The sequence below is a fragment of the Malus domestica genome, chromosome 16 (assembly GCF_042453785.1).
Source record: "Malus domestica chromosome 16, GDT2T_hap1".
Taxonomy (NCBI): Eukaryota; Viridiplantae; Streptophyta; class Magnoliopsida; order Rosales; family Rosaceae; genus Malus; species Malus domestica.
Window position 1 is genome coordinate 888,991 of NC_091676.1, and position 27,241 is coordinate 916,231.

Genomic DNA, 27,241 nt, shown 5'->3' on the forward strand with positions numbered 1-27,241 from the left:
CTATAAAATTTAATTACTTATATGCACATACAAGTTTCATTCTTTCTTTGATGTGGATTAACACTCTCAACATATAGACAGTATTGTTCGTGTAACTATAGTTTTCTCAGTTCTCTCCTTGTTTTCACTTCACTTTCTCTGCACGTACGTACGTACAAGTGTATAGTGTAAATTTTGTCCTAGTGCAATCACATGCAAAGCAAATACAACTTATAATCTACACACATCCGAACACCCCTGCGTTTGCTTAAGAGATGTTAAATTTAGTTCGATACGATATTAGTATGCGATCATTCAACTAAGAACCCCCAAAAATAAAACATTAAGCTTTTTTATACAACTTATCTATATTAGTACTAAATTTTGTTAAAAGCTATTGCGCAGAGGAACAAACAGGGTCAGGTAACCCCGTGGATCGGAGGCAATAAAAATGGCTAGACAACTCCAATAGTGACCTAATGAAAAGTTGGTGAATAACTCACGGGTGCTCGACGAAATGGTGCACTTGAAACAGGAATCGCGACGTCACTCAACAAGCATTGTGCAGTGCGCATCCACATTTTTTGCACAATGACCCGTAAGTTCCAAAACATGAATTTGCAAGTGTGCATTTCGTACTGTGATTTTTCTTGAGTGTCTACAAGTACTCGATGCCCATACATATATTCACTCTGTGCAACACAAAAACGGGTGAACCGGGAAAGGATAAAAGTAAGTCGAAGTGAAAAGAGTCTCCCTAACACGCAAGGGGTATATTTGAAAAGAAACCCTACTGAGGGATGTACCATACTACGTAGCCAATCCACTAGACAAAAAAGGAAGCCAACCATTAAAAGGTGGGAAAGAGGTGCACGTGGTCCTCACTCACACACTCTCTCTCTCTCCAAAGACATATAGAGAGAGAAAGAAAGAAAAAGAAAAAGAAAAGCTCAAAGGCAAAGAAAGTTAGAAATGGTGATGAAAATTGAAATGGGCACCCTTTTGGATCACCATCGTTTTTGTGCAAGTAAAAACAGCAAAGCAAAACCACACGCAGTTTTTGAATTCTTCTTTTGCATTAAATCGTGTTTTTATTTTTTGTTTCAGAAGTTAATAAAAAGGCACTGTGTGATCTGCAGTGCTGTTGCTGCAGGACCCCTCCTCCTCCTGAATCCCTGATAAAAGCAGTATGTATGTGGCAATCCAAGTGAGCAAGCGAGTGAGGGAGTCGTGTGTATTGTTTAAGTTGACAGGGACGAGTGCCTGAGTCTAACCATTCCAGCAGTGGCACTGAAAAACATGGTGGTCTTTTATCTTTTCTTTTATTTTTATAATTTTTATAGCATTTAAAAGGATTGCAAATGCAGTGAAAACGACCTCCCATCTTTCTCTCCTCTCTCTTTTTTCTGTCATTAAATTCAATTTGGTTTCAAGTGTGTGACATGTAGGTCAGCTTCTCTGAAAGGTGCTTTCCTATCATTTACTAAAATGGTCCCAAAATATAATTCTTCTACATACAAGTGATAGTCTAGGACTCTAGTCTAAACTAACCTACAAACAAGGGGCGAGACTAATTACCCTAATTTACGACAGACATAAAGATCGGATGGATGCACTAGGGACCTGAGGCCTCGGGACCACCAAGAACCCGGATAAATGGTTGTGAGGACTTTTTGAGTTGCAAGAATTATTTAAGTTTGGGCATGTGGTGGAGGATAATAGTGTAGCGGCGGACCGGCGATTGCAGGTTTCTCAAATATATGATTAACACAAGAGAATAAGACTATTTTGTATTTTAAAAGACTTTGTCAAAATGATGTTGCTTTGAGCCTAGCCATTTAAAGCAAAATAATTAAAAGCAAGTCTTGTTATTAAGCCACGAGGGAGACCCATTTTAATTAGAAAAAAAATAAAGAGAATCTATTCTCTTTCCTTCCACCCGAGATCCCAACCCAATCCCATTTTGCATTCACCTTCTCCAATTGTGTGTAATTCCTAATTCCAATTCCCTTTCTCCTCTAATCTCACCCAACCGATTACCAGGCCACCACCAGCTGCTCCATGCCTCTAAATTAATCATATAGGATGTCAAAATTGATGTGTATATATTGGATGGTTAGATCATATATATATTTTAGCTTCATATCAATTGATATGGTTCTTTTGTTTTGATTAATTGATATGTGTAGAAATAGAAGTATGGAACAATATCATAAGAGAAATCATCATCGATTAGTTCAGACAATCCTATTTCAAATAGTTAAACTCTAATTTTAGATTGCTCTAATCCTATTTCCTATAGTTCAACTCCAATTTCGGATAGTTCCAAATCATCATCGATCTATTTTTTCTTGTATTGACAATGAAACTATCATGACACGTTAATATGAAACCTCATCGTGAGCAAATTTAATCTTTTGAGCTTTTAATGTTACTTGTACAAAGATTATTAACTAAAAGTTGGTAGTTTATCGTTTACATTTTCAATTTTATTTTTGTCAAAACTTTTATATTGGGACCACCCGATACTAGAATCCTAGATCCGCTACCTCAGCACATTGGCTTAACTCCGATTTACCATAAGAAAAAAGTAATTTTGTTTAGATACACAACACTGACACATACATTTTCTTATAATAGTAAAAATAGTAGAACTCACTTGTATTAAAGAGCATGTGAGCTAAATAATCTTATTATAAGAACATATAATACACCAATAAATAATTTTCACGCCCATTTTCTCCTTGCTATGCAGATCCCTGTTTATTTTTAACATTTGAATCAACAATAAAAATCAAATGATACAAATAAATAAAGGTGTATAGAAGAAAAATAAAATATGCGGGTAAAGGTAATTTCCCTAGCTAATTCACCTATTCAGATGTTTAAGAGTGTCCTTCGTTAATTCATTTTGATGCCCTTGAGGAACCAATGCTTAAAAAAGCTAGCATGCATCTAAACTTAACCATGCAGGATTAGTCTGAAAACGACAATTCATGGGCGAGCTCCTAAAGAAGACCTAGCTAGGGTTACTTTTTTCTTTTTGTATTTTAGTTTAATATCTAGGACGTCATAAGAACAGTTAATAAACATTAGGGACAGGAATACGATAGGGGCTGATAAAGTTTGGAATCAAATTATCCCTATGATTTGATTTACACAAAAAGCTCTTAAAATCTCCAAGATAATATGTATAATTTATCCAATGAAATACGAAGTAGGATTCTTTTCTTCAAATTCTCCTTATTTTTAGTTCTCTACTATTGAACGACCATGATTAAGCTACGTCAATATTTTACTTTGACTTATTTATAAAGCAAGAAAAAAAAGAGGAAAGTAAGAGAGAAGGGGATTGGAGAGGAGGAGATTTGAAGGAGAGAGAATCTTAATTATGCCATGGTTGTGATCTTACCACCCTAATGACGTGATAAAAACAAATCAATCGTCAACATTGATTAATATAGTATGACAACGTAACAACAAAGACCAGCCAGAGTACTGCATGCGACTACCGTTCAAGAAATATTGCAGATCGGCTTGAGTGTAAACAAACTGGATAGAATACTGTGCTCTTTCATTGACATATGTTTGAGTTCGTTCCCGCAATTTAAATTAATTGAGTATATAAAGTCTTTCTTCCTCTTGAAATTACGATATAAATGCACGAACATATTAATGCACAAGTCCTTTGAAAGGAAAGTAAATCCAGAAAGTCGTATTTTTACTTCTTCTTTTTTTCCTTTTTTGTAACAAATGAAGATATATAATATTTGAAATATTAAATACAAGGACCCAATTACAACACTTTTCACCAGTATCCCAAACAATGGTCAGAAATAAAGTTCCCCTACTCTGATGCAGCAATAATTAACTGATGAAAAAAGTGAAGCTTTGTGAGAGGCCTGTTCAAATAAGCATTGCATGTGAAAAAAACAAAAAAACAAAAACAAAAAAGCAGTTACAAAATATTAGGTCATTAATGGTAATTATGCTGTGTGGTCATGATCTCCTTCTCCTTCGGTTGTGGCGGAGGACATGTAACTCATAGCAAGGGAGGTCTCATCAGAGCGTCCCACTGCTCCTCCTCCTGCGACGGTGGAAGCAGCAGAGGCAATGTGAAAGTGCTGTTTGCAAGCTTGACAAGTGACTTGCAAAATGGCGGAGCTGATTCTCTTAGTCGCCTGCTCTTTGAGCAACAGAGCCTTCTCCACCTCAGCCTGCGCTTGCTGCCTAATCCTCTTGGCGTTCGCGAACTCGATCTCCGCCATCTCTATTTGCCGTTTGGCTTCTCGCCGGGCGTCTTCGGCATACGACTTTTCAGCCACGGCCAATTTCAACTCCTCACTCGCAAACTCTTTCAACCTGGCCAGTTCCGACGTCGACCCAACTCCTCCAACAGCAGATGCATTGTTAACATTCTTCTCATTACCTGGAGAGCTTCTTCTTCTTTTTATATCGGACGATGAATTATACTTGCTTGATTCATTCTTTTCGTTGGCAAGTTGATCACTTGACGGCGATCCAATCGATAGCTTCAGATTAGTTGCGTGACTTTCGTCTAAATTTGGCGGGGAAGAAGTATGGGCGTTTGAGGACGGAAGGAGCTGAAGTTCCAATATATTATTATGCGCTTGTTGTTGCTGCTGCTGTTGCTGTTGCTGACGGTTGCAAGAAATATAAGGATTCATACCGTCGCGCTTATCGTGATGGTGAGTTGGGTTTGGTCGCACCGGGAGTCCAGCCAATACTACTGGAGCTGCCACATTGTTACTAATGCTGAAATTGGCGTCGCTAGAGGGGCTGGTACTCGATGCAGTTCGCGACGAGCAGGCCGCCGGCTGCAGCGCTGCCTGTAATTCCGGCCGAACGACGTGTCGGACTGTGCAAGTGTCTTGGTGCTCTATGAAACTTTCCACTCTGAAATCAATAAAAGTATATTGCTATCAAGATGAAAAACAACAAGAAGGAATTAGCCAGAAGCGGATGAGCCGTTCGTATATGACATATGTAGGATTACCAACAAACAAATGAATATTAAATTGTTAAGAGGATATGTGGTATGGATTATATGATTTGCTGGGTTCCAACAACTAATTAAATAGAATATATGATCAGTTAATATATAGCTAGGTAAGCAAAAGAAATCAAATGGGGTAGCCCTATATATTTGTTTAATTAAGTAATTAAAATGGAATGACGACGGTTTTAGTGTGTCCAAAAATAGGTAATTAATTATACTGAATACTTTTGAAAACTTCTAAACCGGAAACTGTAGAGCTGCAGCGGCCATGAAAGAGAGGATGAGGTCATTTGCCACTGCAGGAAACTGATGCCATACCCTATTTGAATTTCAGAGAGAAGAGACTAAAATTCATTAATGTTTTGAAGAGAGAAAACGGTAGAGGTTGCTTGTAGTATTTCAAGATTTGTTCTTATCTGTAACAGCTGCTTTTTTTGGCAGTGCTTTTTAGGGTTTGGATGTGCATATGAAAGAGAGGAGAATAGAAAAAACCTGTCCGACCATCTTCAGATTTCAGATAATAATTTTTGTCTCGCTAGTAGCTAGCTAATTTTATCAACAATTCTTTCTTCTTCTTTTTTTCATAAATAAAAGGGAAGATTGGGCGATGTTAAGGACGAAGTAGAACGCAAGCATAAAAAATTTAATTTACCTCGAAAAGACACGGCCGCAGTCACAGGAATGTCCTCTGGTGCCGCAGGTTTTGAGGTGTGCTTTGTAATCGGACTGCACGGCGTAGCCTTTGGAGCACTTGTCGCAGACCCACTGCTTGTGGTTGCTGTGTTTTCTTCTGAAGTGTTTTTTGATCCCGACGAGATCGCCGAGGGCGTGGCGGGGGTCGTGGTGGAGGCAGCTGGGCTCCGGGCACACAAACACCTTCTTCTTGATCACCTGATCTTCCGCTATCTCTCGCTTCAGTAGTTTCCACGGCACCTTGTGACGACGCCTGTGCATCTGCAGATTCTGGTCTCTCTGAAATCCCTGGTTGCAGATCTCGCACACGTACCGGTCCGATTCGAGTAGGGTCTTGGGGGACAGAGACACCACTTCTGCATCCGGATCTATAATATAACCAGAATTATTTATACAAAAAAAAAAAATTCAATAATTAAGAATTCTAAAGAAAAGGGTTTGATTAATTAACAGAATTATGGGGTCTTTATTTTATTTTTACCTGGTGTGCCTGCAGGTCTTCTTTTTCGTTTGTGGGTGGCTCCGCCATTTTCATGAGAGGAAGAAGACGGAGGAGCGGAAGAAGAGGCGGCGGTGTTGTTGTTGGTGGTGGTGGTGTTGTCGAACATGGGTGGATTTTTGTGAGGATGTGATGGAGGAGTTTAAGTAAGAGAAGAGATAACTAAGAATCAATCAATCCCTACATACACATGTGTGCAGGTGAGGTTGGATTCTTTCATCTCTCTCACAGTCACACATGAGAGGGAAAGAGAGAAGAAGAGAGGAGAGAGAGAGAGAGGAAGAGGAAAGGCTCTTGCTTTCTGCAATCAACTTTTTTTAAAAGCTTTATTTAAGCGGCTTTAAAAGGCTTTTTAGCTAGGCTAGCTTTTCTTCCATTGACCCTCCACCTTGAGCAGGTGAGCTTGTGGGAAGTCTGTCTTGTTTATAAAAGCTCTTTTCTTTCTTTCTTTCTGTACAAGAAGGGAAAGAGATCTAGAGAGAGAAAGAGAGAGATTGAAGGAGGGGGGAGAGAGAGGAGGTTGGGTTGGGGGTGATTGGGGCTGGCTGGGGATGGTGAGGGTGACCCAATCACACCATTCAGTGCAGCTTAAAACTGAGAGCCCCCACACACATCACAGAATTAGACAGAAACAAAAAAACATCCTTCCCATTACAAAAGAGTCATTATTCGTCACACTCTGTAATTTTGCATGAATTAATGCAGGCCCTTCCCAGTCCCAGATCACCCCTTCCACGTGAGCTCTCATCCTCCCCTCACGTGACCCTCTCTCTCAGTCCTCCACCACAAATAGAAAAAAACAAGAGGTAAAATCAGAGAGAAAAAGAAAAATAAATAATAAGTTACTTAATTAACTGTACGGGTAATACTAGGGCCGGAAACCAAATTTCTAAACTAAGTTTTGTAATACAAATAATGTGGACGTTGATGATTGAATTATTATTAAATGTTGATTAACGTTCTTATTTTTTATTTGTGAGATATCACTTTGTTTACAAATTTGATTTAAAAATTTGCTCTTCCTAATATTATCCTAACACTTTGGTTTAAACGAAATGATGCCTAAGCTAATCCGGATTAACATGTTTCTTGAAGCAGCTTTTGGAAAGGTAAAAAGTAGTGGCGCGATTAGAGATTAGTCATTTTCAAGAGGCCTGCCGTAATCATTTCTCTAACTTGTTTAATTTCCATTTTATGTTAATTGTAAATAACTATTAGTCTCTGTTTTTGTTAATAAATAGTAATTAGTTCAAAAACAAAAATATTTGCCGCTCTTTGCATGCACATCTCAAACTTCCCGATCTTTCAAATTGGGTGTCCAGTAAAGTAGTAATCGATTAGGGTAATTGACAATTATTCTAACATCTTTTCAGAAACCTAGCTTCCCGACCAACAATTATTCTAACATGTATTATCATATTTGGCATTGAACTAATACAAGGAAATTCCCTATATGACTAAGTATAGGTTTTTCATATGTAAACGCGTTCCACTTCATATCTAGAGAGAGGCGCTGAAATCGTTCACGTTGGGTCGTGTGTGTCCCCCAGCACGGTGGAGATTCCGTAGCGCATCATGAGCACTGGGCTAAGGGGCAGTTGAGCAACTCAAACTCTAGATAACACTACACTGTAGATTAAAAAAAACTTCAAATTTGATACGTTAGAAGTGAACTTAATTAACTTAGTAATGGTGGAAGATGATCAGAATAATTTCGCAATTGAAAATCAATTAGAGCATGACGAGTGTATAAATAAAAGTTTTTCTCTTCAATTGAGCAAGTGAAGTTTTTCATATAAATTTGATAGTTGTTAGGGTATTGTTTTGTAATTTACATACTATAATGTTGTCAAAATAACTGTTTGATCGTTATTGCATTATGTGTAAATATAATCATCCAAGATTAATTTTCTTATAGTTTGAAAGTGCTTTTAAAATGACTGAAAGTTTTTTATAAGAGTATTTTTGGAATCAATCCATAGAAAAATTGTAAGTAAATCCTAAAAAAACACTTGAAGTGTCTTCCTGAAAGAAGTACATAACTGGTGCTTCCTTACAAGAAGCCCTTCAAGTGCTTTTTGAACCCAAAAACACTTTCATCAAAAGCATTTTTAATCATTTTAGAAATACTTTCAAACGAGCCATTCGTTATTCAAACTTGCAACTTTGACACTCATATGTCTTCAAATGACAGAATGACAGTCACAATCAAACTTGGTAATGTTCAATTATAGTACTTTCTTTTCGGAATGCTCCATCTTGTTAAGGGTTGGTACTTTTGAATTAGATAACAGTCAATAAGGGTCTTCGTATATATGTACTGAGCTTCAGTAATGCCCATTATTTTTTCAGCTAGAAATCCATCATGATTCTTCAGCACCTCTACAGCCTTAAACATGCATCACCAACCGTTGGAAAAAAATCAAGACGGATATCATCACGGGTCACATGCAGTAATTAATAATTATTTTTTATTATTCTTGTTTACATGTGAGCAAACAAGAGTTGGAATTCTCTTGATTAATTACATAGCAAGAAACTGAAATTTTATTCTCCAAAGTTGGAGCATCTTCTTTTAGAAAAAATACTTCTCTTTGATTAGTTAGTAGCTATTATCCCCATTACAGTTACAAAAAAAAAAGTAAACAAAATTCGACATATCTACATGAAAAGAATTTTGTTGCTGATGATTTGGCTTGTTTGGGTTTGTTCTGCAATTTGAGTCCAGTCTTTTTTTTAGGAAGCTTCTCCTTCTTCTTGTCAGTTGCTAGCTGCAGATATAACTGAGGTTTTGTGACCTTATGATATTCTTATAAAATCTTTCTTTCTTTTTTCCGGATTTTTGCCCCGTAATCAGTCCAAAAAAATAAAATAAAAGTAAAGTAAAATAAACAAACAACAAATTATAAAAATAATTTAAAACAAAACTACTTTTTGAAAAATGTTCAGAAAACACATGTGAAAGTAAAGTTTTCACCAGATAAAGATGGGGGTTTTGATGAGTGAATAATATATGATGAAGGTGCAGGGCCAGGTTTTTAAGAATGAATTTAATTAGATAAAGGAGAAGATGCTTTATTTACTTGTTGAGTTGGAAAGAATGGGGAGAAGGATTCTCGTCACATGCTGGCATGCATTGCTGCATCAAAAAAAGCAATCATCCCTCCCAAGTGTTCGTGATTCCAAATCTAATCAACTTTTCTTAAACTAATCCCCTTCCCACGTAGCAAAACAAGTTAGCTTTAAAAAATTCTGTTGACTTAAACCTAAAGTCCAATTAATTAGTTAATTAATTATCATAAGCTTCTTTTGAGATTTTTTTTTTAATTTAATTAACATATGGAGAGTACTACCATATATCTTTCGTTGCAATCGATTTGAAGTTTCCTGGTTTGGATTCTTGGAGCATGCCCTTTTCTTCACTGCTAAGAACTCGTTCCGTTTGCTATATCGCCATGAACTGGACTATTTCAATTAAATTTGAGCTGGTGATATGACCTCTGTTTGGTAAAAGTATAAGTATCTTAAGAACTAAACTTATTAAACTGGACAACACTCCAATATATCACACCATGTCTTACAAATCCCATCTAGAGGAGTCCGACTGTGAGTATTGCTAGATAGACTAATTTATACACTAAATTTGCAAACCGTATAATATGACACTAATAAGAAATAAATATATCAATCAACACTCAAGTAATATTCAATAATCAACAACTACGTCATATGATTTATAAAATTTGATCTAAATAATTTTTCTCTCTAGCGTTACTCGTCTGACTTTATATGTATATAATTAGCTTGAACTCAGCTCCTATCTTATGCCGTCACATCGACCAAACATTTTCCTAGTTCTTCATTGAAGTTTCCGAAATTTCCGATTTGAAAAAGCAATGCACAAACAAATCCCACAAACATCTGAGATTATATTAGCAAGGAGATGTGTTGGTTTTGTTCAATAGTTTCATGATGGGATGAGGCCGAGGGCCTGAGGGATTTTTGTCTGGTTTAGTCTTGTTTGTATTCCAAGAACTGGACCAAAGTTGGCATCTATTCCATTCTTTACTGTTACACTGAAAACCGAAAAGGAGAAAAATAAAAAATAAAAAACACAGTACTAAGCTATCATTAACAAGCCCATCTATTTGTCCATCATTTCTTCCCACTCAAGCCACATAAAACGTAGTGAATTGAGATATTTTTGTTTGTTTTCTCCACTTTCTGCGAACTTTCATCTTTTATTTCCTGGATAAATCTGTGTGTTTCGCTGTGTACATGCAATGTGTGTAATGATTGAAAAGAAAATTTTGAATAACAAAGTCTAACAGTACTTATGATCAGATACTATCACAAAGAAACATTGGATGCTAAAACTTCGAATGCATACTTGCTCGCCATTTCGCAAGGACTATCTAACCAAAATGGTTAGGTTAGCTAAAATTATTTACATTTAAATCATTGATCAAAGATATAATACTCAAGTTTTAACAATTGAAATTTTAAAATATTCTAAAGCACCATAAAGTTTTGTTATATTAATTTACTAAATATTTGCATGTTGGTTCAGTATTCTAGTAGATAGGGTGTTGAGTTTCTACTTGTGAGTCATGAGTTCAAAATATACCTACAAAACATGACTAGATATATATAAAGTTTGATTATTTGAAGTTTTAAAGGGTGCGATATTATTACATTTTATGCACCTCTCTCATTTATCCCGGTGACTAGTTTTGATTTGTACATCATTTCATTAGGTGCATAAAATTATCTGTATTTTTTACAAGAACCGAATGAGAGCGAACTGCTAATCATACCATTTACTTAAGGTTAAATTAGTACTTTAATATAAACCTACATCTCTCTCTAATAATTTTACCTAATTGATTCTCTATACGATAAATTCTCACATCTTACATCACATGCAGATCATGTGTGATAGTTTTACTTCATGTTAATTCGAACGGCAATTTTCATTTAAAAAAAAAATCTTTTTATTGGAGATGCTCTTACTACTTGTGAGAATGTGAGGTCAAAGTAGGGACCGGATTATGCAAGAGCTTATAATAAATTGAGTTACTTTCCATATTGCCAAGTGGTTTTCTGGTGGAACTCCAACTTATTCATGGTATCAGAACAGGTTGTCCCACATATGAAGCCGAACACCCACACTTGCTCTATGTCATCCCGTTTGTATTGTATTCACAACACAGGAGGGGCGTGTAAAAATGTATATTGCTAATTGATTTTATGATGAAACCCCAACTTCATCACCACCCATTAAGAATATGATGCTCTACTAACATGAGAGCATAGAACGTGCTTAATACAACTTCACACAGCTGTGAAACACAATTGAAAAGGTATTTGAGCATGAGGTCTAAAGATTGCAAGTTAGAAGGATCATGGTGGTCAAGGTCAAATATTGTAATTCATTGCACAAATAATTCTTTCAAATGAGTCTGCTTGCCTCTTCCCCTAAGTTACAGAAAGGACAAAGTTCAAGTCCTCGTACTCAAGTTTTGATCATACACAAAGGGATTATTTCTTGACCTCAAACAAAAAGGAGATGATTTCAATCCTAAGTAGCTAAATTTTGGTCCTCTAAAACACAAAAAGCAAAAGAACAAGGGCTAAAAATTTGGTGGTGTCGAGCTCTCCTATATACTTCTATTTAAATTTTTGCCAAGTGATATAAGTCAATGAAAAGTTGTTGCCGTTTCAAAGTTGATGGGGTATAAAGAAGATGATCCTTGTAGTTGAAGGGAATGTTTCCCTTTTTAGGCGTGCATGCAACACCTCAACAACCAACCACAAACATAAATTTGGTGCCGAGGATAATATCAACAAGTTTCTAATCTATAATATGCTCGTAATTTGAGCCGTAAAACACTATTTCGATACAATAATTATGTCGATATATAGAAACGAAACTCAATAGGCATAATTAGTTGAACAATTACATCTTTTACTATAATATAGTGAGTTGAAAAGAAAAACTATATTCACCATGACGATTCACAATTTACGTTGAACATTCACACTTGAGTTTACTACTTGGAAATAATGAGATTGTCGTTTTAGATGTAACCATGTCTTTGTGCTAGGGGCCCAAAAATTTGAAGCCCGCAATACTAACTGAATGAGCCCCATACGTTGTCTTTGTGATCGAAGTCCTTGTTTAGTAGGTGATGGGTCCCAAGGCCCAAAACAGAAAAAGCTTAACTAATTGTAGTCGACATATATGGATTTAATTAATCAGTGAGACTTTAGTAAGGGCATCTGGATCACGTAACCCGTCCGTCTTGCTGGTACACCTACTGAATATGAAATGCGTTTATTTGAGAAAAAAAAAAAAAGCAGCTCAAATGATGAATCCTTCTGCAATTAACATATACTTTAATTTACTCAACTGATCTTTGTTTTTATAATCGACCCATTTCGATCTTATTCAATGCATACTACATGAACATCCTCCAAATAAATAGACATAAATTAAACACATACATAAAATTAAATCACCACAAATTTGATAGGATCAGACATTGGACTACAGGGAAATGCAAGAAATTACATATAATAATTGCAGAAAATTAAACAAGGAAAGTAAATAAAGATATTAAAATTCATTCATTTGATTCATAGTTCTCCTTACATTAGAAAATGGGTTGAAATTAGGGGTAAAAAAATACCGAAATTCCTGAGCTGTACCGATTTCCTACCGAAACCGAACCGAAAACATCTCAAACCAAATATCTTAAACCGTTTGGTACCCAAAACCGAACCAATCTCAAAAAGTTTGATACAGGCTTCGGAATCCCGAACTGAACTAAAACATATTTTCTAATATTTATTTAATTTAGATTAGGTTTAGGAATTATGTGGACCGTCGAGTTGTGTGAGATTTAATCTCAACCGTCCAATCTAACTTAGGCTTTCAGTCTCTCACTTAGTCTCTCACATTTTGTCATTGGGGTGTGCTATCCACACACCCTTTGATAATTTATGTCTGTTGATCTTCTTCAATTCATCTGATCCAATGACCGAAAATTAAAAAGGTGTGTGAGAAGTAAAATAGGGTGTATGGATATCACGCCCCTTTATCATTCTCGAAACCTCTCTTATCACTCCCGAATTCTCTGTTCTCTCCTCTGCCTCTGCCTCTCCTCAACCCATCATCTCTGAGTCTCAACTCTGGCCACCACATCATACCCTCTATCTCGAGTTCTCAACTTCGTCATATCTCTCTCTTCGATTCTCCCTCCTTCTTGATCAAGCAACTCTCGAGCCCCAAAACTAAAGTATTTGTTTCGAAATCTATGGTTTTGTTTCGAATTACTTTCAAATTTAAATTTGTATTCAAATTGTAAGGTTTTGTTTTTTTTTTCTTTCTATTTTTCTGGGTTGATTTCTAGGGTTTGTCAAAATTGAGTTTATTTGATTGTTTTTGGATTTGGATTTATGAATTTGGAGAGATTGATTTGAAAAACAGATTTGGATTTCTAGGGTTTTCATCTTTTCTAGGTTCAAGTAATGGGTTTTCATCTTTTTCTCGATTCAGGTTCTGGGTTTTCATATTTTTCTTTGAATGTTTCTAAGGTTTTCTTTTCTAGGTTGATTCGGATTTGGATTACATATGTAATGGGCCTAATGAATAACAATAACAACAGATGGTCCAATTGATTATAGCAGAAATCCAATAGTTTAGAGTCACATCAAAATTGAAGAGGTTGATATTATAGAGAAGGCAAAAGTATGATTTCCCTTTCAAATTGATTGCAGAGAAATATTTGAGGAACTTGTTTGCTGTTCAAAATTCGAACACAAAGCGTATGATGCATAACACCATTATGCCTCATCGTCTTCCTTAGCTCCACAGGGACAATCCATGCATTCTTAATTGATTGAAACTGAATCACCTCTTATGTCATATGATTCTTTTTTTGTTGTTGCTTTTCTTACGTGTTCCAACAATTCTTCTTCAATTGTAGTCTTCAGGGCGAAGACTGATTTTCCTACTTTGATTTTTCACTTACTCAAAGTGCAATTGGTGTCTTTTTCAAGCTGCTTAACTTCATTACCACCAATGACCTCTTAAAGATGTTGGCCTTGTAGGTAAGATTCCATGCACATGTTGTAATTTTGGTTGTTGGGCTTCTTAATTCCTTAAACTACTTGAAGGTCACTCATCGTGATGGTAGAATTCCTGTATGCCGAACAAGATTAATCAACAATCTTGCAAAGTACTAAACTCCTCACGATTCTTATAAGCTTCATAAAAGTCGGCCCTTGGTTGAACCACTCTATAGCCAACATTTAGATCCGGCTTTACCCAAACTTTTCTGGTTCACCCTGACATTCCCCACTTGTCTGACTGTTGCTGAGCAATTTTTGGATATCAAACGCACCTCCCCAGAAGGTAGTTTTAATGTGGCCGATTTCCCCTCTTTTGCAATTAGTTTCGTTACAGCACCTGTTCTCTAGCTAATTATCCATCTTTTCCAAGTGCGATTTCTATGTTATGCATGGCCATACCTAAGGGCATATTGATTGAAGTAGATTCTTCTTTTTGATCAATCAAAACCCCTTCCCATACTGTACAAGCTTCTTCCAAATCATACGACTTTCTAAATGTAGATGATGATATCTATACAGATGGATTGATACTCGCACAACATCTCCTATTCATACATATGCGCCTACCTTTATACAGTTAGATACAAAATTATATATTTTTGAAACATGAATTAAAGTAGTAGACCTTTTATTTACATGTTTCTAGCAATTCACATGGCATCATCAAATGATACAAGTCTTGGATTATAATCTACAACGCACTAGAACGCCTTTTTTGACGATCCTTTACTCCGACAGCATCTAGGGTTCCCTAACATTGTGATATCTCACACAAGGTAAATCCTTAACCCTTTCCCCTCTTACTGAGACTACAGAATGTTCTTGTAAATTATGGCCAATACCAGGTATATAAGCAGTGATTTCAAATCCAGAGATTAAGCGTACTTTGACAACTTTACGTAAGGCATAGTTTGGTAAAATAGAATTGGGATACTATGTAATATATATTATCACTATATATATTATATATATGTAATTAAATCGATTTCTATATATATATATATATATATAAGGAATATGATGATACTATTGTAGATTGATCTATATTAATCTATATTAAATTAACCCGCATTACAATACAACTTTATACACTACAACAACAATACTAGTTAGTATGGTATAAAGAAATATTTGAATCTTTCTTCCATACTATCATATCTCATAGAATACGACTGATTCTAGTTTGCCCATTTCATTTAAGACTCGAAATTTTTATCATTTTCTTCTTTGCAATTATCGATAAGAAATAAAAAATCAAGTTTAATTCAAATTAATCATATATTAAAGTACACAACTCTAATATGCGATTGTTGAAGACAAAACAAGTAAACAAATTATTTATATTACACTCACAAAATATTACAACACAGCAACTCTCAAAGAAAAGAGTCATTTTTTAAGTCTAAGACTCTCTCAAGCTTCTATTGGCAAACTTTAGAGCAGATTCCCACTCATTCCTTACTTGGTTACACAACACCACACATATATTAGTCATGATTTTGTGGACTTTTCTACTGCCCGCCAAGTTGGGCTTTGCATAATAGCCACACATCTTTACTAGCCTCTAGTCTTTGTAAAAAACAACTAGTTTACATGTTAGCTTAAGACGAGAGCGAGAGAGAGAGAGAGAGTAGAGAGTAGTATAAGTAGCAAAGGAGTCTGGTCAAGTAAATCAACAGCAGAGGAGTGAGAGCCGATATGGAGAAGGATGGTGGTGATCGTGATAATGCTGCACTAGTGACGCTGATTGTGATGTTGTTGATAATGGCAATGGGTGTGTCCTCTGCTTCTTCAGCTTCAGCTGCAGCAGCTTCTTCGCAACTCAGACGAAATCTGCTTGCCAACGGACTTGGACTCACTCCTCCCATGGGGTAGAAATTTACTTTTTTACAACTACATACAGTTCATATTTTTTGCCTCCTTTGATCGATGGTCAGCCACAGCCAGTCAGATCAGATTCTAAAATATATACATTTCAGCAAACTTTTGAAATGGGAAGCCATTTATTTTTCTTCTGCTGTTTTTACACGCTTGGAGTATGCATGAATCTACGATATTATAACATGAGACTGTTTGCGTTTAAATTCCTAATATTATACATATGAACACGTGCCGCAACCCACAAATGCAATTTTATTCAAATATATGATAGTCGTTCCCTGATCCTCACAAAGCAAACTTTATTGGTTTGGGACAGAGATGGCGTTGGGAGTGTGCAAAAGGTACAGTGACACAAGGCACCAAATTCAAAAGAGCCCCAAAATTTTTGTTCTGCCTATATATTACATATGAATAAATTTTCTAATAAAAATGTTTTTAACTGAAAAAAAAAACATCATATGATTTTATCTATATTATAATTGATTAAGTGGAGCTTATACTTAATATGTTAACTTCCTCTTTTCTCTATCAATAAAAAAAAACTTGTCTATTACTCTCTTCTACTTTTCTTTAGTAATAAAAAATTAACTTGTGTACTACTTTCTTCCATAAATACAAGCGTATTTTCGTATATCTTTTTCAATCGTGCTTTATTTTTTCATGGATGAACCATAAATCATGATTTCATTGCAATTAAAGATTATTCAATTAGTTATAGTGAGATGCTGATTTCAATTAGGTTTGAATATTGATTGTTGAGCTTTGTATGAATATATTGTCAAAATTTTTTTTTTTTTTTTTTAATAAGAAGGATCTTTTTGTTAAGTTCGCATAAGACCTCAAAATATACCCTAATTCACCCTTTTACTTGCCAGCTTGTGCGATTAAGATTAAATGATTAGTCAGCTCCTTATTTTCTTTTTTGCTAAATTAGGTGGAACAGTTGGAATCACTTCCACTGCAAAATCGATGAGAAAGTCATCAAGGCAACCGGTAACTCGAGCAACTTAACTTATCCCTAATCATCGAAGCCATGTTTTGTTTCCAAAGCTTGCTTAATTTCTCTGGTTGGTTTGACAGCCGATGCACTGGTTTCCACCGGTCTCTCTAAACTTGGATATACCTATGTTAACATAGGTATTCTTCTTCTTTTCTTTTCTGTCGTTTCTGTTTTTCCGGTAGCTTTGTACCCAATTTTAATAAAACCTGATGCTATTTGTATCTATAGATGATTGCTGGGCCGAAATTTCTCGTGACCACTATTAAGGGTAAAAATGTAATATAGTTAGTAATATAGTTAGGTAGTTAGTATTTGGTTAGAGTAGTTAGGATTTCTATATAAACAGTATGTGTAATCTTCATTTGCTCAGTTAATACAAATCCTATTTCTCTCTCTAAACTCTCTCACTCTAGAATCTCTCTTGTTTCTCTCTATCTTCTTCCTCTTCCTCTGTATCAATCCTTCATCTTTTACAATGTAGTTAACATGGTATCAGAGCCACCAGGCTCACGCCATGGATTCTGGTGGTTCTACTTCTCATTATTTTACATATGTTTCCAGCTTAGTTTCTTTTCCAAATTTTCATTAGGTGTTAGGATAAGCTTCTGGGTGCTTCCGTGATCATTCTTTTAGGTTGATTTGTTTTTGGGTTGATTTCTTTCCGATCAAATTCATGAGTCTCCTTGTGCCCGATTGAAAGCGAGAGATCAAAAGTTGGAGAACCGAGGCAAAGTTCTTGGCTTGTTCGACTTCGGAGAAATGGCGGCTTCACCGATTCCAATCCCATATGGGCTGATGTTTCTGCCATGAGGACCGTCGCGCCTTAACCCTAAGCGTGCCTTCGATTTTGCCTACACACTGGAACAGCTGATTTGAAAGCTCTGCTTCCCAGATCCACACTTCTTCAGAATACGAAGTCGATTCGATCTTTTACGAGCCATTTTCTGAGTCGTTTGAAGGCCGATGGATTGTTTCTTCGAAAGATGAGTACCAAGGGGTATGGAAACTGTCCAAGAGTGAGGGACATGATGATTACGGGCTTCTGGTAAGTGAGAAGGCGAGGAAGTATGCAGTGGTGAAAGAGATGGACAAGGCTGTGAGCCTTGCTGATGGAACTGTTGTCCTACAGTCTGGGTCGGGATATTTGAAGAACAATGTACCAGTCAAGTGGGTTTTGCTCCTGGTCCTCCGTACACGCCTTCTTCTCCTTCGACGATACGGACAGCATGCTCCGCCGGAGGAGCTTATTAGGTTCTCTCTCAGCATTCTTGGGTCAAGATTGAAGTTCTTATCAGGTTCTTGATTTCTGGGTTTTCACAGTACACATAATCTGTATGATTAAATGTTTCAGTAAGAAAATGTTCACTATTTTGTTCATCTTTGAATCTCTTCTGGGATATTAGTGTAATATTTGGGATATTTGGATTCAAGACTATTGATTGTCGTGGTCAGTTTGAGTCTTCTTTGGGTATTCAATAAGGTGAATTGTAGTGATTTGTGGCTTGGTGCGATGGGTTTTGAAGATGGGTTCTGTTTGCAGTTTATTTTGTGTATCAAGTATCTTGGGTCTTGAAGATGAGTTTGTTAGCATTGTTTCTGGTTTTTGTGAGTGGAGGATGTTGTTGCCCGTGTAGAGGATGAAAGTACTGGCTATATATTACCAAACAAATGGTTCTGAACCCCTGTTACTTGGTCAGTCTGTCAGCAACTCGACTAATGGTGATGTATCTATCGTTTCACCCAATCTTAGCAGTATAAAATGGAGAATAAGGGGAACTGGCAGTCCAATTTCAGTGAATCTTGGCAGATCAGTGTGCCAGGGCAAAGCAACAAAGCAAGCAGCAATGCCTGTTTATTAGATTCGGCAAAGGTTACTGGAGTGAGTGTTCAGGTGCTAACTGAGGAGTTGTGCATTATATTTCTAATCACAGCCTGTCATTTCAGAGTCTAACCAACTCAGTTGTTAGCATGAATCTACAGTAAGTCCGGTTATACGTTAAAGTTTGAAGAAGTTGTTAACGGTAAATCCCACGAAGGGTAATCCCGTGGTTTGAGTAGGTAAATCCCACGAAGGGTAATACTACATAGATGTTGATTTCAATTGTTGAAATTGTGAAGGCCGATGCCATTGTTCAAAGAAGTTGTTTTTTTTGGTAAAATCCACAAAGGGCGATCCCGTGGTGCTATAGTTAAGGCCGATGCCACACTATAGTTTGTTAATTTTCTGTTTTTGTAAATATTAAAGGCCGAAGCCAAGTTGAATGAGATTGTTGACGGCGAATCCCACGAAGGGTAATCCCGTAAGAAATGTTATACCGGCATGAGGGTGTGCTACAACTACTTTATAGAAGGTTGTTCTTGTGTACAACTCCTGATAGAGGCAGCGGCATACAGGTGTCTTTATTTGTAAGGCAGTGGAAGAAATTTGGACAGACAGACAGAGATTTTTAGTCAACAGCTTCAAAGAGGTCATGGGGTACACTTGTTTGATTCAGTGCTCTGGGAAAGCTATAAGCTTTGGTGATATGGTTTTAGTATACGCGCTTACTCTCTGTCGTATGGCCGTACATCTGCTTCAAGTTGTATGGTTTGATTCAGTGTCATGTTTTCTACATGACTTGCTGTTGAAGTGGTTTTGAAGGTAGTATTCACTGTGATGATGTTTGAATAGTTGCCTTTTGTCAGATGGTGATGTTGATCAATGGCAGAAAGATCGTTATTTCAAAAACCTGTGTGCGCGCAGGCTAATCCAAAGTGTTGACTCTAGTCAAAATGCTACATGTGGACAGATGTTTGGGTATCAATCCAATGGTGGTTTTCCTAAATCTACAGTTTCAGTGCTACCATGTCTCAATTCTTCCAATCTCAAACTGAGTTTCCCCAGTTGAGATTGAGGGGGAGTATTAAGGGTAAAAATGTAATATAGTTAGTAATATAGTTAGGTAGTTAGTATTTGGTTAGAGTAGTTAGGATTTCTATATAAACAGTATGTGTAATCTTCATTTGCTCAGTTAATACAAATCCTATTTCTCTCTCTAAACTCTCTCACTCTAGAATCTCTCTTGTTTCTCTCTATCTTCTTCCTCTTCCTCTGTATCAATCCTTCATCTTTTACAATAGGTATTTGTTTCTATTTTTAATCACAAACAAGCTCGGCTGTAAAAGTACTGAACATGCATGAGATTTCATACGCAGGGCAATCTAGCGCCAAATAAATCAACATTTCCATCAGGCATTAAAGCTCTTGCGGATTATGTTCACAGCAAGGGTCTTAAGCTAGGAATTTACGCAGATGCAGGATAACACGACTAACTCTCGTACGCTCCATCCCAGTACAAATATATGCGGCATGTATTATGTATAGTTGCTCTTGAATGTCGATATATACTTAAATTACAACTAAACAAATTGTACTTTCACTTGTACTCTGCAGGTACTTCACTTGCAGCAAAACCATGCCTGGTTCACTTGGCCACGAAGAACAAGATGCCAAAACATTGCAGGATAACACGACTAACTCTCGTACGCTCCATCCCAGTACAAATATATGCGGCATGTATTATGTATAGTTGCTCTTGAATGTCGATATATACTTAAATTACAACTAAACAAATTGTACTTTCACTTGTACTCTGCAGGTACTTCACTTGCAGCAAAACCATGCCTGGTTCACTTGGCCACGAAGAACAAGATGCCAAAACATTTGCTGCTTGGGTTCGATATATATGTTGTAACTCAATCAAAAGGGGTCATAACATCTCTATTGATGATATGTTGTCACAGAGTCTTGAAATGCTCATGCACTTTCTTTGCAGGGAATTGATTACTTGAAGTATGATAACTGTTATAACGATGAATCCAAGCCAACTGTTAGGTAAAATACTTCTAATATCTATGATGTTACGGCATAAAGTGGTTTCCTGCCTGCACTTAATTTTCCCGGGGTAAGGTCTCCAAAGGATCACTTTTCTATAAATATTTCATCTCTTCTTTTAGGTTCCCTGTAATGACCCGAGCTCTGATGAAAGCAGGTCGTCCCATATTCTATTCGCTTTGTGAATGGTAATGGTCGTGTTTGCTTAAACTAAAAAAAACCTTGTACTTTGTTTTTCTTAGTAATAGGCCTAATTTTTAAAATTTTTTGTTCTATTTCGTCTTTTAGGGGAGATATGCACCCTGCTACATGGGGTGCTAATGTAGGAAATAGCTGGAGAACTACTAGTGACATTTCTGATACATGGGAAAGGTAGAAAGTTCTTCCGTTAACTCTCAACTTGGTCTCATGTTTTTGGGGTCTCACATAATACCTTTTTCTGGCATTTTGCTTGGCAGTATGGTCTCTAGAGCAGACATGAATGAAGTTTATGCTGAATTTGCCAGACCTGGTGGCTGGAATGGTGAATATTCATTTCGGCTAATGGAAGGGTTTTACATGTAAATTCATTTCGAGTGTTGATGTTTCACTAAGAGATTAATCTTATTTATCTGCTGAAAATTTGAACAGATCCCGACATGTTAGAAGTGGGGAATGGAGGAATGAGAAAAGATGAATATATAGTCCATTTTAGCATATGGGCCATTTCTAAGGTACGATAAACGTTATTAATTTGCTAGATGCTCTTCTTTATATGAAATCTGCAATTTTAGGTCATCTGTTTGGTTACACTACACATGAACTGTGCTGCAGGCTCCCCTTCTTCTCGGTTGCAACGTGGGGAATATCACGAAAGAGACCATGGATATCATTGCAAATAAAGAGGTTATCTCCGTAAACCAAGGTAACTACAAGCTTTAGACGCACACCAACTTTCCTTCCTAATGACTGAACGATCAAGTTTGCACTAATACAACTTGGAATTGTGATTTTTGTGATGGTTAATCGTAGCAGATCCACTCGGTGTTCAAGCTAAAAAGGTCAGATTACAAGGGAATCGTGAGGTAAAAATGAAAATGCCAGCAAATCTCTTGTGATACGTATACGAAGGAATTCTGTCAAGTGTAACTCTGAAATTTGAACGAACAGGTTTGGGCAGGGCCCCTCTCAGGATACAGAGTAGCTTTACTCCTTGTCAACCGAAGCCGTAAGCGAGATTCGTTCACAGCTCACTGGGACGACATTGGGATCCCCACAAACAGTGTTGTTGAAGCAAGAAACCTCTGGGAGGTATAATAATCCTTGTATAATCAATCATCTGTTCTTTCTCAGTTCTTGCTACTTTTTGTATTTAGCTGTATTGTAATTTGTGAGAGATACTTACTGATATCTTGCTCGCTGTCTTGCAGCACAAGACATTGAAGGCACGATTTGTTGGAAACTTGACAACCACGCTGGACTCTCATGCATGTAAAATGTATGTTCTGAAGCCGGTGGGCTAGTTGGCCTAGTTTGGTATTGTTATGTTTTGAAAAAAAAAATGTTTATGTTATGCTCTGTAAAATAAATAAGTAATGTGTTTGATAAACTATAATTGTAAAAGTGCTTCTAGCAAAAAGAAAAATATTGTTAGTGTTTAATAAACTTTTATATAAAACAACGGTAATTTGGTAAAATGACATAATATTAGATGTGTATTAATTTATTTGGCAAATAATGGTCAACTATATATTTAAAAAATATTTATATTTTATTTAAACTCATCTCAAATACTAATTAGTACGACAAATTACTCAAAATATTGGAATATTTCAAACTAAATATCTAGGACTCTGTAGCACAACATTGTTGTTGCACTTGAAATATCATCAACCAACTGATACATACTTCAAATAGAATAACAATTCAAAAGTTGTTTAATACAAAAGTAGTCGTATTCATCAAACTTCCGGCTATGCTACTCCTTAATGCTTTTATTTCATGTGATCCTTTAGCTTGATAATTCTGGTGTTTTTCATTATCATCACTATCGCGTTCTTCACAAAAGTCATTGGGGTCATAAAAATGGCGATCACGTTCAGAATGTCTCCCTATGTCCCTTAAAATTGCCCTTTTTTTCTTCCAATACCCTACACATTTACGTAAGGGTAATCGGAATAAAGAAAGGGAATTGAATTCCGATTACGGAGTATTCTGGTGTTTACTAAATATTAAGGAATCAAAAAAGTGGTGGAGCCCACACGAAACAAGGAATCCAATTCCTGAAATTGGAGGAACGAGATTCCCTAGTTTTGTGAGGTATTTGAATTCCCGAAGGATAAGGGAATCGGGAATGCATCTTTTATTCCTATTATGCCCTTACTTGTTTCTTATTATCCCAACATTGCCCTTCATTTGACACTCATTATGCCATCTTTTAATAAATAAATAAACCCTATTTATATATTTTTATATAGATAATTTTATTATATAAATTTAATTAAAATTTTAATTTAATTAATTAGTATGAAAATAATTTATTTATGTAAGGGTAATTTAGTAATCAACCTAATTTTCATTTCGATTGAAGTGAATTAGCAAATAACTTATATGGACTCAACATCATTCTTGCCATCTTTTAATAAATAAATAAAACGTATTTATATATGTTTATATAGATGAGTTTTATTATATAAATTTAATTAAGAATTTAATTTAATTAATTAGTATGAAAATAATTTATTTATGTAAGGGCAATATAGTAATCAACCTAGCTTTCACTCCTATTGAAGTGAATTAGTAAACAACTTATATGGACTCAACATCATTCTTACTCCCATTCCAGACAGTTTTAGTAAACAACTTCAACATGAATCTTGTTTGTACCATACTTGACCAATCCCGAAACTACTGAGCACCGGTCAACGTTATACTGTCAAGGATCCAGAAGAGTTTCCCTCCAACCAGGAGGCCAATCACAGCACAACACGTGTCGACATCAGAATCCAATCATAGCGCGACACGTGTCGACATCATAAGCCAATCACAACACGACACGTGTCAATGTCATAATGAAATTAGAAACTCTCTTCTATAAATAGAGATCATTCTCTCACAATATTTCCTAATGTCATTTGTACTAAATCATTCACTAGTACTCACTAAATGAGAGCTTGAACCTATGTACTTGTGTAAACCCTTCACAATTAATGAGAACTTCTCTACTCCGTGGACGTAGCCAATCTAGGTGAACCACGTACATCTTATGTTTGCTTCCCTGTCCCTATCCATTTACATACTTATTCACACTAGTGACCGGAGCAATCTAGCGAAGGTCACAAACTTAACACTTTCTGTTGTACCAAAGTCCTCACTGATTTTGTGCATCAACATTTGGCGCCGTCTGTGGGAACGACACTTATTCCCATTCTATTCAGCTTTGTCAAGCTGGTTTCCACCATTCGTACACTCTTTTTTGACCAGGCATCCCTCTCTAACATGGGGAGCGAAGGAAGCCACAACACACAGAATGACAACCCTCTTGCACCTAGTGCGAAGCAACGAAAGAAGGAAGGAAAGAGGGTTGCTCTTCAAGCTAAAGTCGATGAGCTAGAAGCTCAAAATAACAAAATAGCAATGAAAAATGAGGTCCTCCAGGAGCAGTATGAGAAGCTCTTTGAGACGCTCCACGAAACTATGCATACTCAAACGCGCGAGCTTGTTGCCCCTATGGACATCAACCATCATCTGGGTGCCCCCTAACACGGAGGGTCACCTTCTTTCGACATGGGTATCCCTGATGAGAAGCGAGCTAATCATCAAAACATTGATCAACATGAGACTTCTCTCAACCCAGCTACTTCGACCCAAAGCATGAGAAATGGAGGAAGACACCTCCTTGCAAAAGGGTTGGAAGGATCGAAAGCCGTTTATCGTGACTGCCGAGACTTCATAAAGCAACGTCGAGAGAATCCCCTCCACATATGCTCGAAGATCAATGACCCAATGGTTTCTGAAAGACTCGGTCCCCTCCCACGACCCAGGCCAGCTGCCAATCTAGGGAAGGAACGACATGTCCTAGAAGAACATGAAGGTACAGAGAACTATGATGTATTCCGACAGACTCGCCCTAGAAGTCAGTACGGCGAGTCCAAAGAAAAATCACACGCCCTTGCTCCAACTTTCCTACTTCCAAGAGGCGATGGAGACTTACGAAAGACAATCCCAATGGTACATGACTTCACTCAAGACCCCCTTGTCCTATAACTCATTGAGGAAGTAAACAAGTTGAAGGCCGAACGTCAGGTCGAGATACCTGACTAGAACAAACCCAGGCCTAGCCCTCTCACAATGAGGATCTTTGACACACCCCTTCAAGCGAAGACAAAACAAAAGCTTGGTTTACAACTCTATACTGGAAGGGATGACCCAATTGAACACCTTAACCTCTTTGAGTCCACCATAGCATATCGAATACATACCGACGAATAGCGATGTCTTCTCTTCCCCTCCACCCTCTTTGGCGGAGCTCTAAACTGGTATTGCCATCTTCCACCTCAGACAGTATACTCATTTGAGGAACTGAGGAAACTGTTTGTCTCTCAACACATCTTCCAAACCAATCGCTTGCATTCTGCAGATGACTTGTACATTATTCGCCAGAAGCCAGACGAGTCACTACGAGAGTATGTCGGTCATTTCAGCCATAAGTATTCTCGCTGCGCTGAGGCAGATGACAAGACTGCCCTCAAGGCCTTCACGGCAGGCCTATGTGATTGTTTCTTCAAGTACATGATCAATGCCAACACTTGGAAGACTTACTCTGAAGTGATGGCACAAGCTTACAACCATGCCTCCGCCGAGGCAAGGACATATCAAGGGAAACCCCTCACAGCCACCCCTTATCAGCAAGTAGGGAGTGGAAGCCAGATCCAACCAAATGAGAATACCTCGACCTTCCAAACGGCAGCGGTGCCTCCCCCTGCCTTACTTAATACTTTGCCAAGTCAACAGACATATCAATCTCAGGGCAAAAGGAAAGATTTTCATCCTCACCAGTCTCATTTTAGTAAAATGAGTAAGGGACACTACTGCGATAACCAAGGGTATCGCCATGATAATTCTCGACCTTAGGCAGTCAACACAGTAGGTCAAACATGTGTCAGGACAGCCCTACCCCAAGGTATGAGGCACATACCTTTGAACGCCACATGCGTGGCCATTTACCCCATGATAGCACACCTGATATCGAAACCAAAGCCAAGGTACCCGGATTACAAGCCCACGAAGAACACGGGCACGTTTTGCTGCTACCACGAGCATAACGGCCATGACGGCGAGAAGTGTATCACCATTCGTGATCATATTAAAGCCTTGGCACGTGAAGGAAAAATTGATCAATTCCTCCTTCACCCTCCAAGGGGTAACCGTAACCAACGCCATGTGAATGTGATATATTCCATAAGTGATGGCATACCCATATCTAAATCTTCCAACAGGGCCATGAAAAATAGCGAACCAGCTTTAAGGTCTGGCCACCAAGTGATTCACGTGGAAGACATTAGGGGAGGTAAGCATCAAAAGCCTAACTGGGATCCAATATGTTTCTACCCTGAGGAAGAAAGAGGTATCATCTACCCTCACAACGACCCACTAATCGTGGAAGCTCACATAGCCAACTTTGAAGTACAACGAATCCTGGTAGACACGGGGGTTTCGGTCAATATCATGTTTGTTGAAGCTTTCAGGGCACTTAATGTAGCTGAACACTTGCTCGATCGCTCAATTTCCCCTCTGATAAGCTTCTCCGGTGATATCGTGCAACCTTTGGGGAGCATACACTTACCTTTCACCATTGGTACATGCCCTTACACAGCTACCATTACCACTAACTTCCTGGTGGTTGATTGCCCAACGACATACAATGTCATATTCGGACGCATAGGCATTAATGATCTCAAGGCCATGGTATCCACACATATGTTGTTGATGAAATTTCCAACCCCCTATGGCAATGGTTACTTCAGATGAGATCAACTTAGTGCACGATCATGTTACAACACTTCGGTCAAGCAACAACACATGCATGTGCCCAAGAAAACCCTTTCTATACATGACCAAGTCATAAAGACTAGCCTAGACGAAGCCAACTTGGATCTTCACGGTGGCAACAGTCAACCT

The 27,241-nt window shown here is 37.3% G+C and overlaps 2 protein-coding genes across 10 annotated transcripts; one reads left to right on the top strand and one right to left on the bottom strand.

Moving 5' to 3' along the window:
• Window positions 1-3,679: 3,679 nt before the first annotated feature.
• On the bottom strand, window positions 3,680-15,956 carry LOC103403478 (protein SHOOT GRAVITROPISM 5). 2 transcript variants are annotated; one of them, NM_001294090.1, is given in 4 exon segments: window positions 3,720-4,896; window positions 5,652-6,060; window positions 6,174-6,476; window positions 15,939-15,956. In NM_001294090.1, coding segments are annotated over 3 exon segments (1,467 nt in total). In that variant the 5' UTR covers window positions 6,301-6,476; window positions 15,939-15,956; the 3' UTR covers window positions 3,720-3,965.
• LOC103444612 (alpha-galactosidase 1-like) lies at window positions 15,934-22,758 on the top strand. Of its 8 annotated transcripts, none has more exons than XM_029096210.2 (15): window positions 16,059-16,198; window positions 17,143-17,201; window positions 17,289-17,345; window positions 20,404-20,525; window positions 20,642-20,730; window positions 20,847-20,935; window positions 21,024-21,082; window positions 21,205-21,270; window positions 21,371-21,454; window positions 21,541-21,605; window positions 21,713-21,795; window positions 21,896-21,986; window positions 22,094-22,146; window positions 22,232-22,372; window positions 22,492-22,758. In XM_029096210.2, the coding sequence occupies exons 5-15, from the start codon at window positions 20,664-20,666 to the stop codon at window positions 22,582-22,584; spliced, it is 891 nt and encodes a 296-aa protein (XP_028952043.1). In that variant the 5' UTR covers window positions 16,059-16,198; window positions 17,143-17,201; window positions 17,289-17,345; window positions 20,404-20,525; window positions 20,642-20,663; the 3' UTR covers window positions 22,585-22,758. The 8 variants fall into 8 exon arrangements, with proteins under 8 accessions (XP_028952038.1, XP_028952043.1, XP_070671505.1 ...); XM_070815404.1 differs by having other exon boundaries at window positions 20,847-20,922; XM_070815401.1 differs by lacking the exon at window positions 20,642-20,730.
• Window positions 22,759-27,241: the final 4,483 nt, after the last annotated feature.

Bases quoted from the DNA above. Each gene is read 5' to 3' on its own strand.
- LOC103444612 (XM_029096205.2), top strand. From the start codon at position 16,026: ATGGAGAAGGATGGTGGTGATCGTGATAATGCTGCACTAGTGACGCTG. The intron at 20,731-20,846 runs GTACGCTCCATC...TGTACTCTGCAG, and splicing joins GGATAACACGACTAACTCTC to GTACTTCACTTGCAGCAAAA. The intron at 22,147-22,231 runs GTAAAAATGAAA...TTGAACGAACAG, and splicing joins GATTACAAGGGAATCGTGAG to GTTTGGGCAGGGCCCCTCTC.
- LOC103403478 (XM_008342325.4), bottom strand. From the start codon at position 6,300: ATGTTCGACAACACCACCACCACCAACAACAACACCGCCGCCTCTTCT. The intron at 6,061-6,173 runs GTAAAAATAAAA...GTTATATTATAG, and splicing joins AAGACCTGCAGGCACACCAG to ATCCGGATGCAGAAGTGGTG. The intron at 4,897-5,651 runs GTAAATTAAATT...TATTGATTTCAG, and splicing joins TGCGGCCGTGTCTTTTCGAG to AGTGGAAAGTTTCATAGAGC.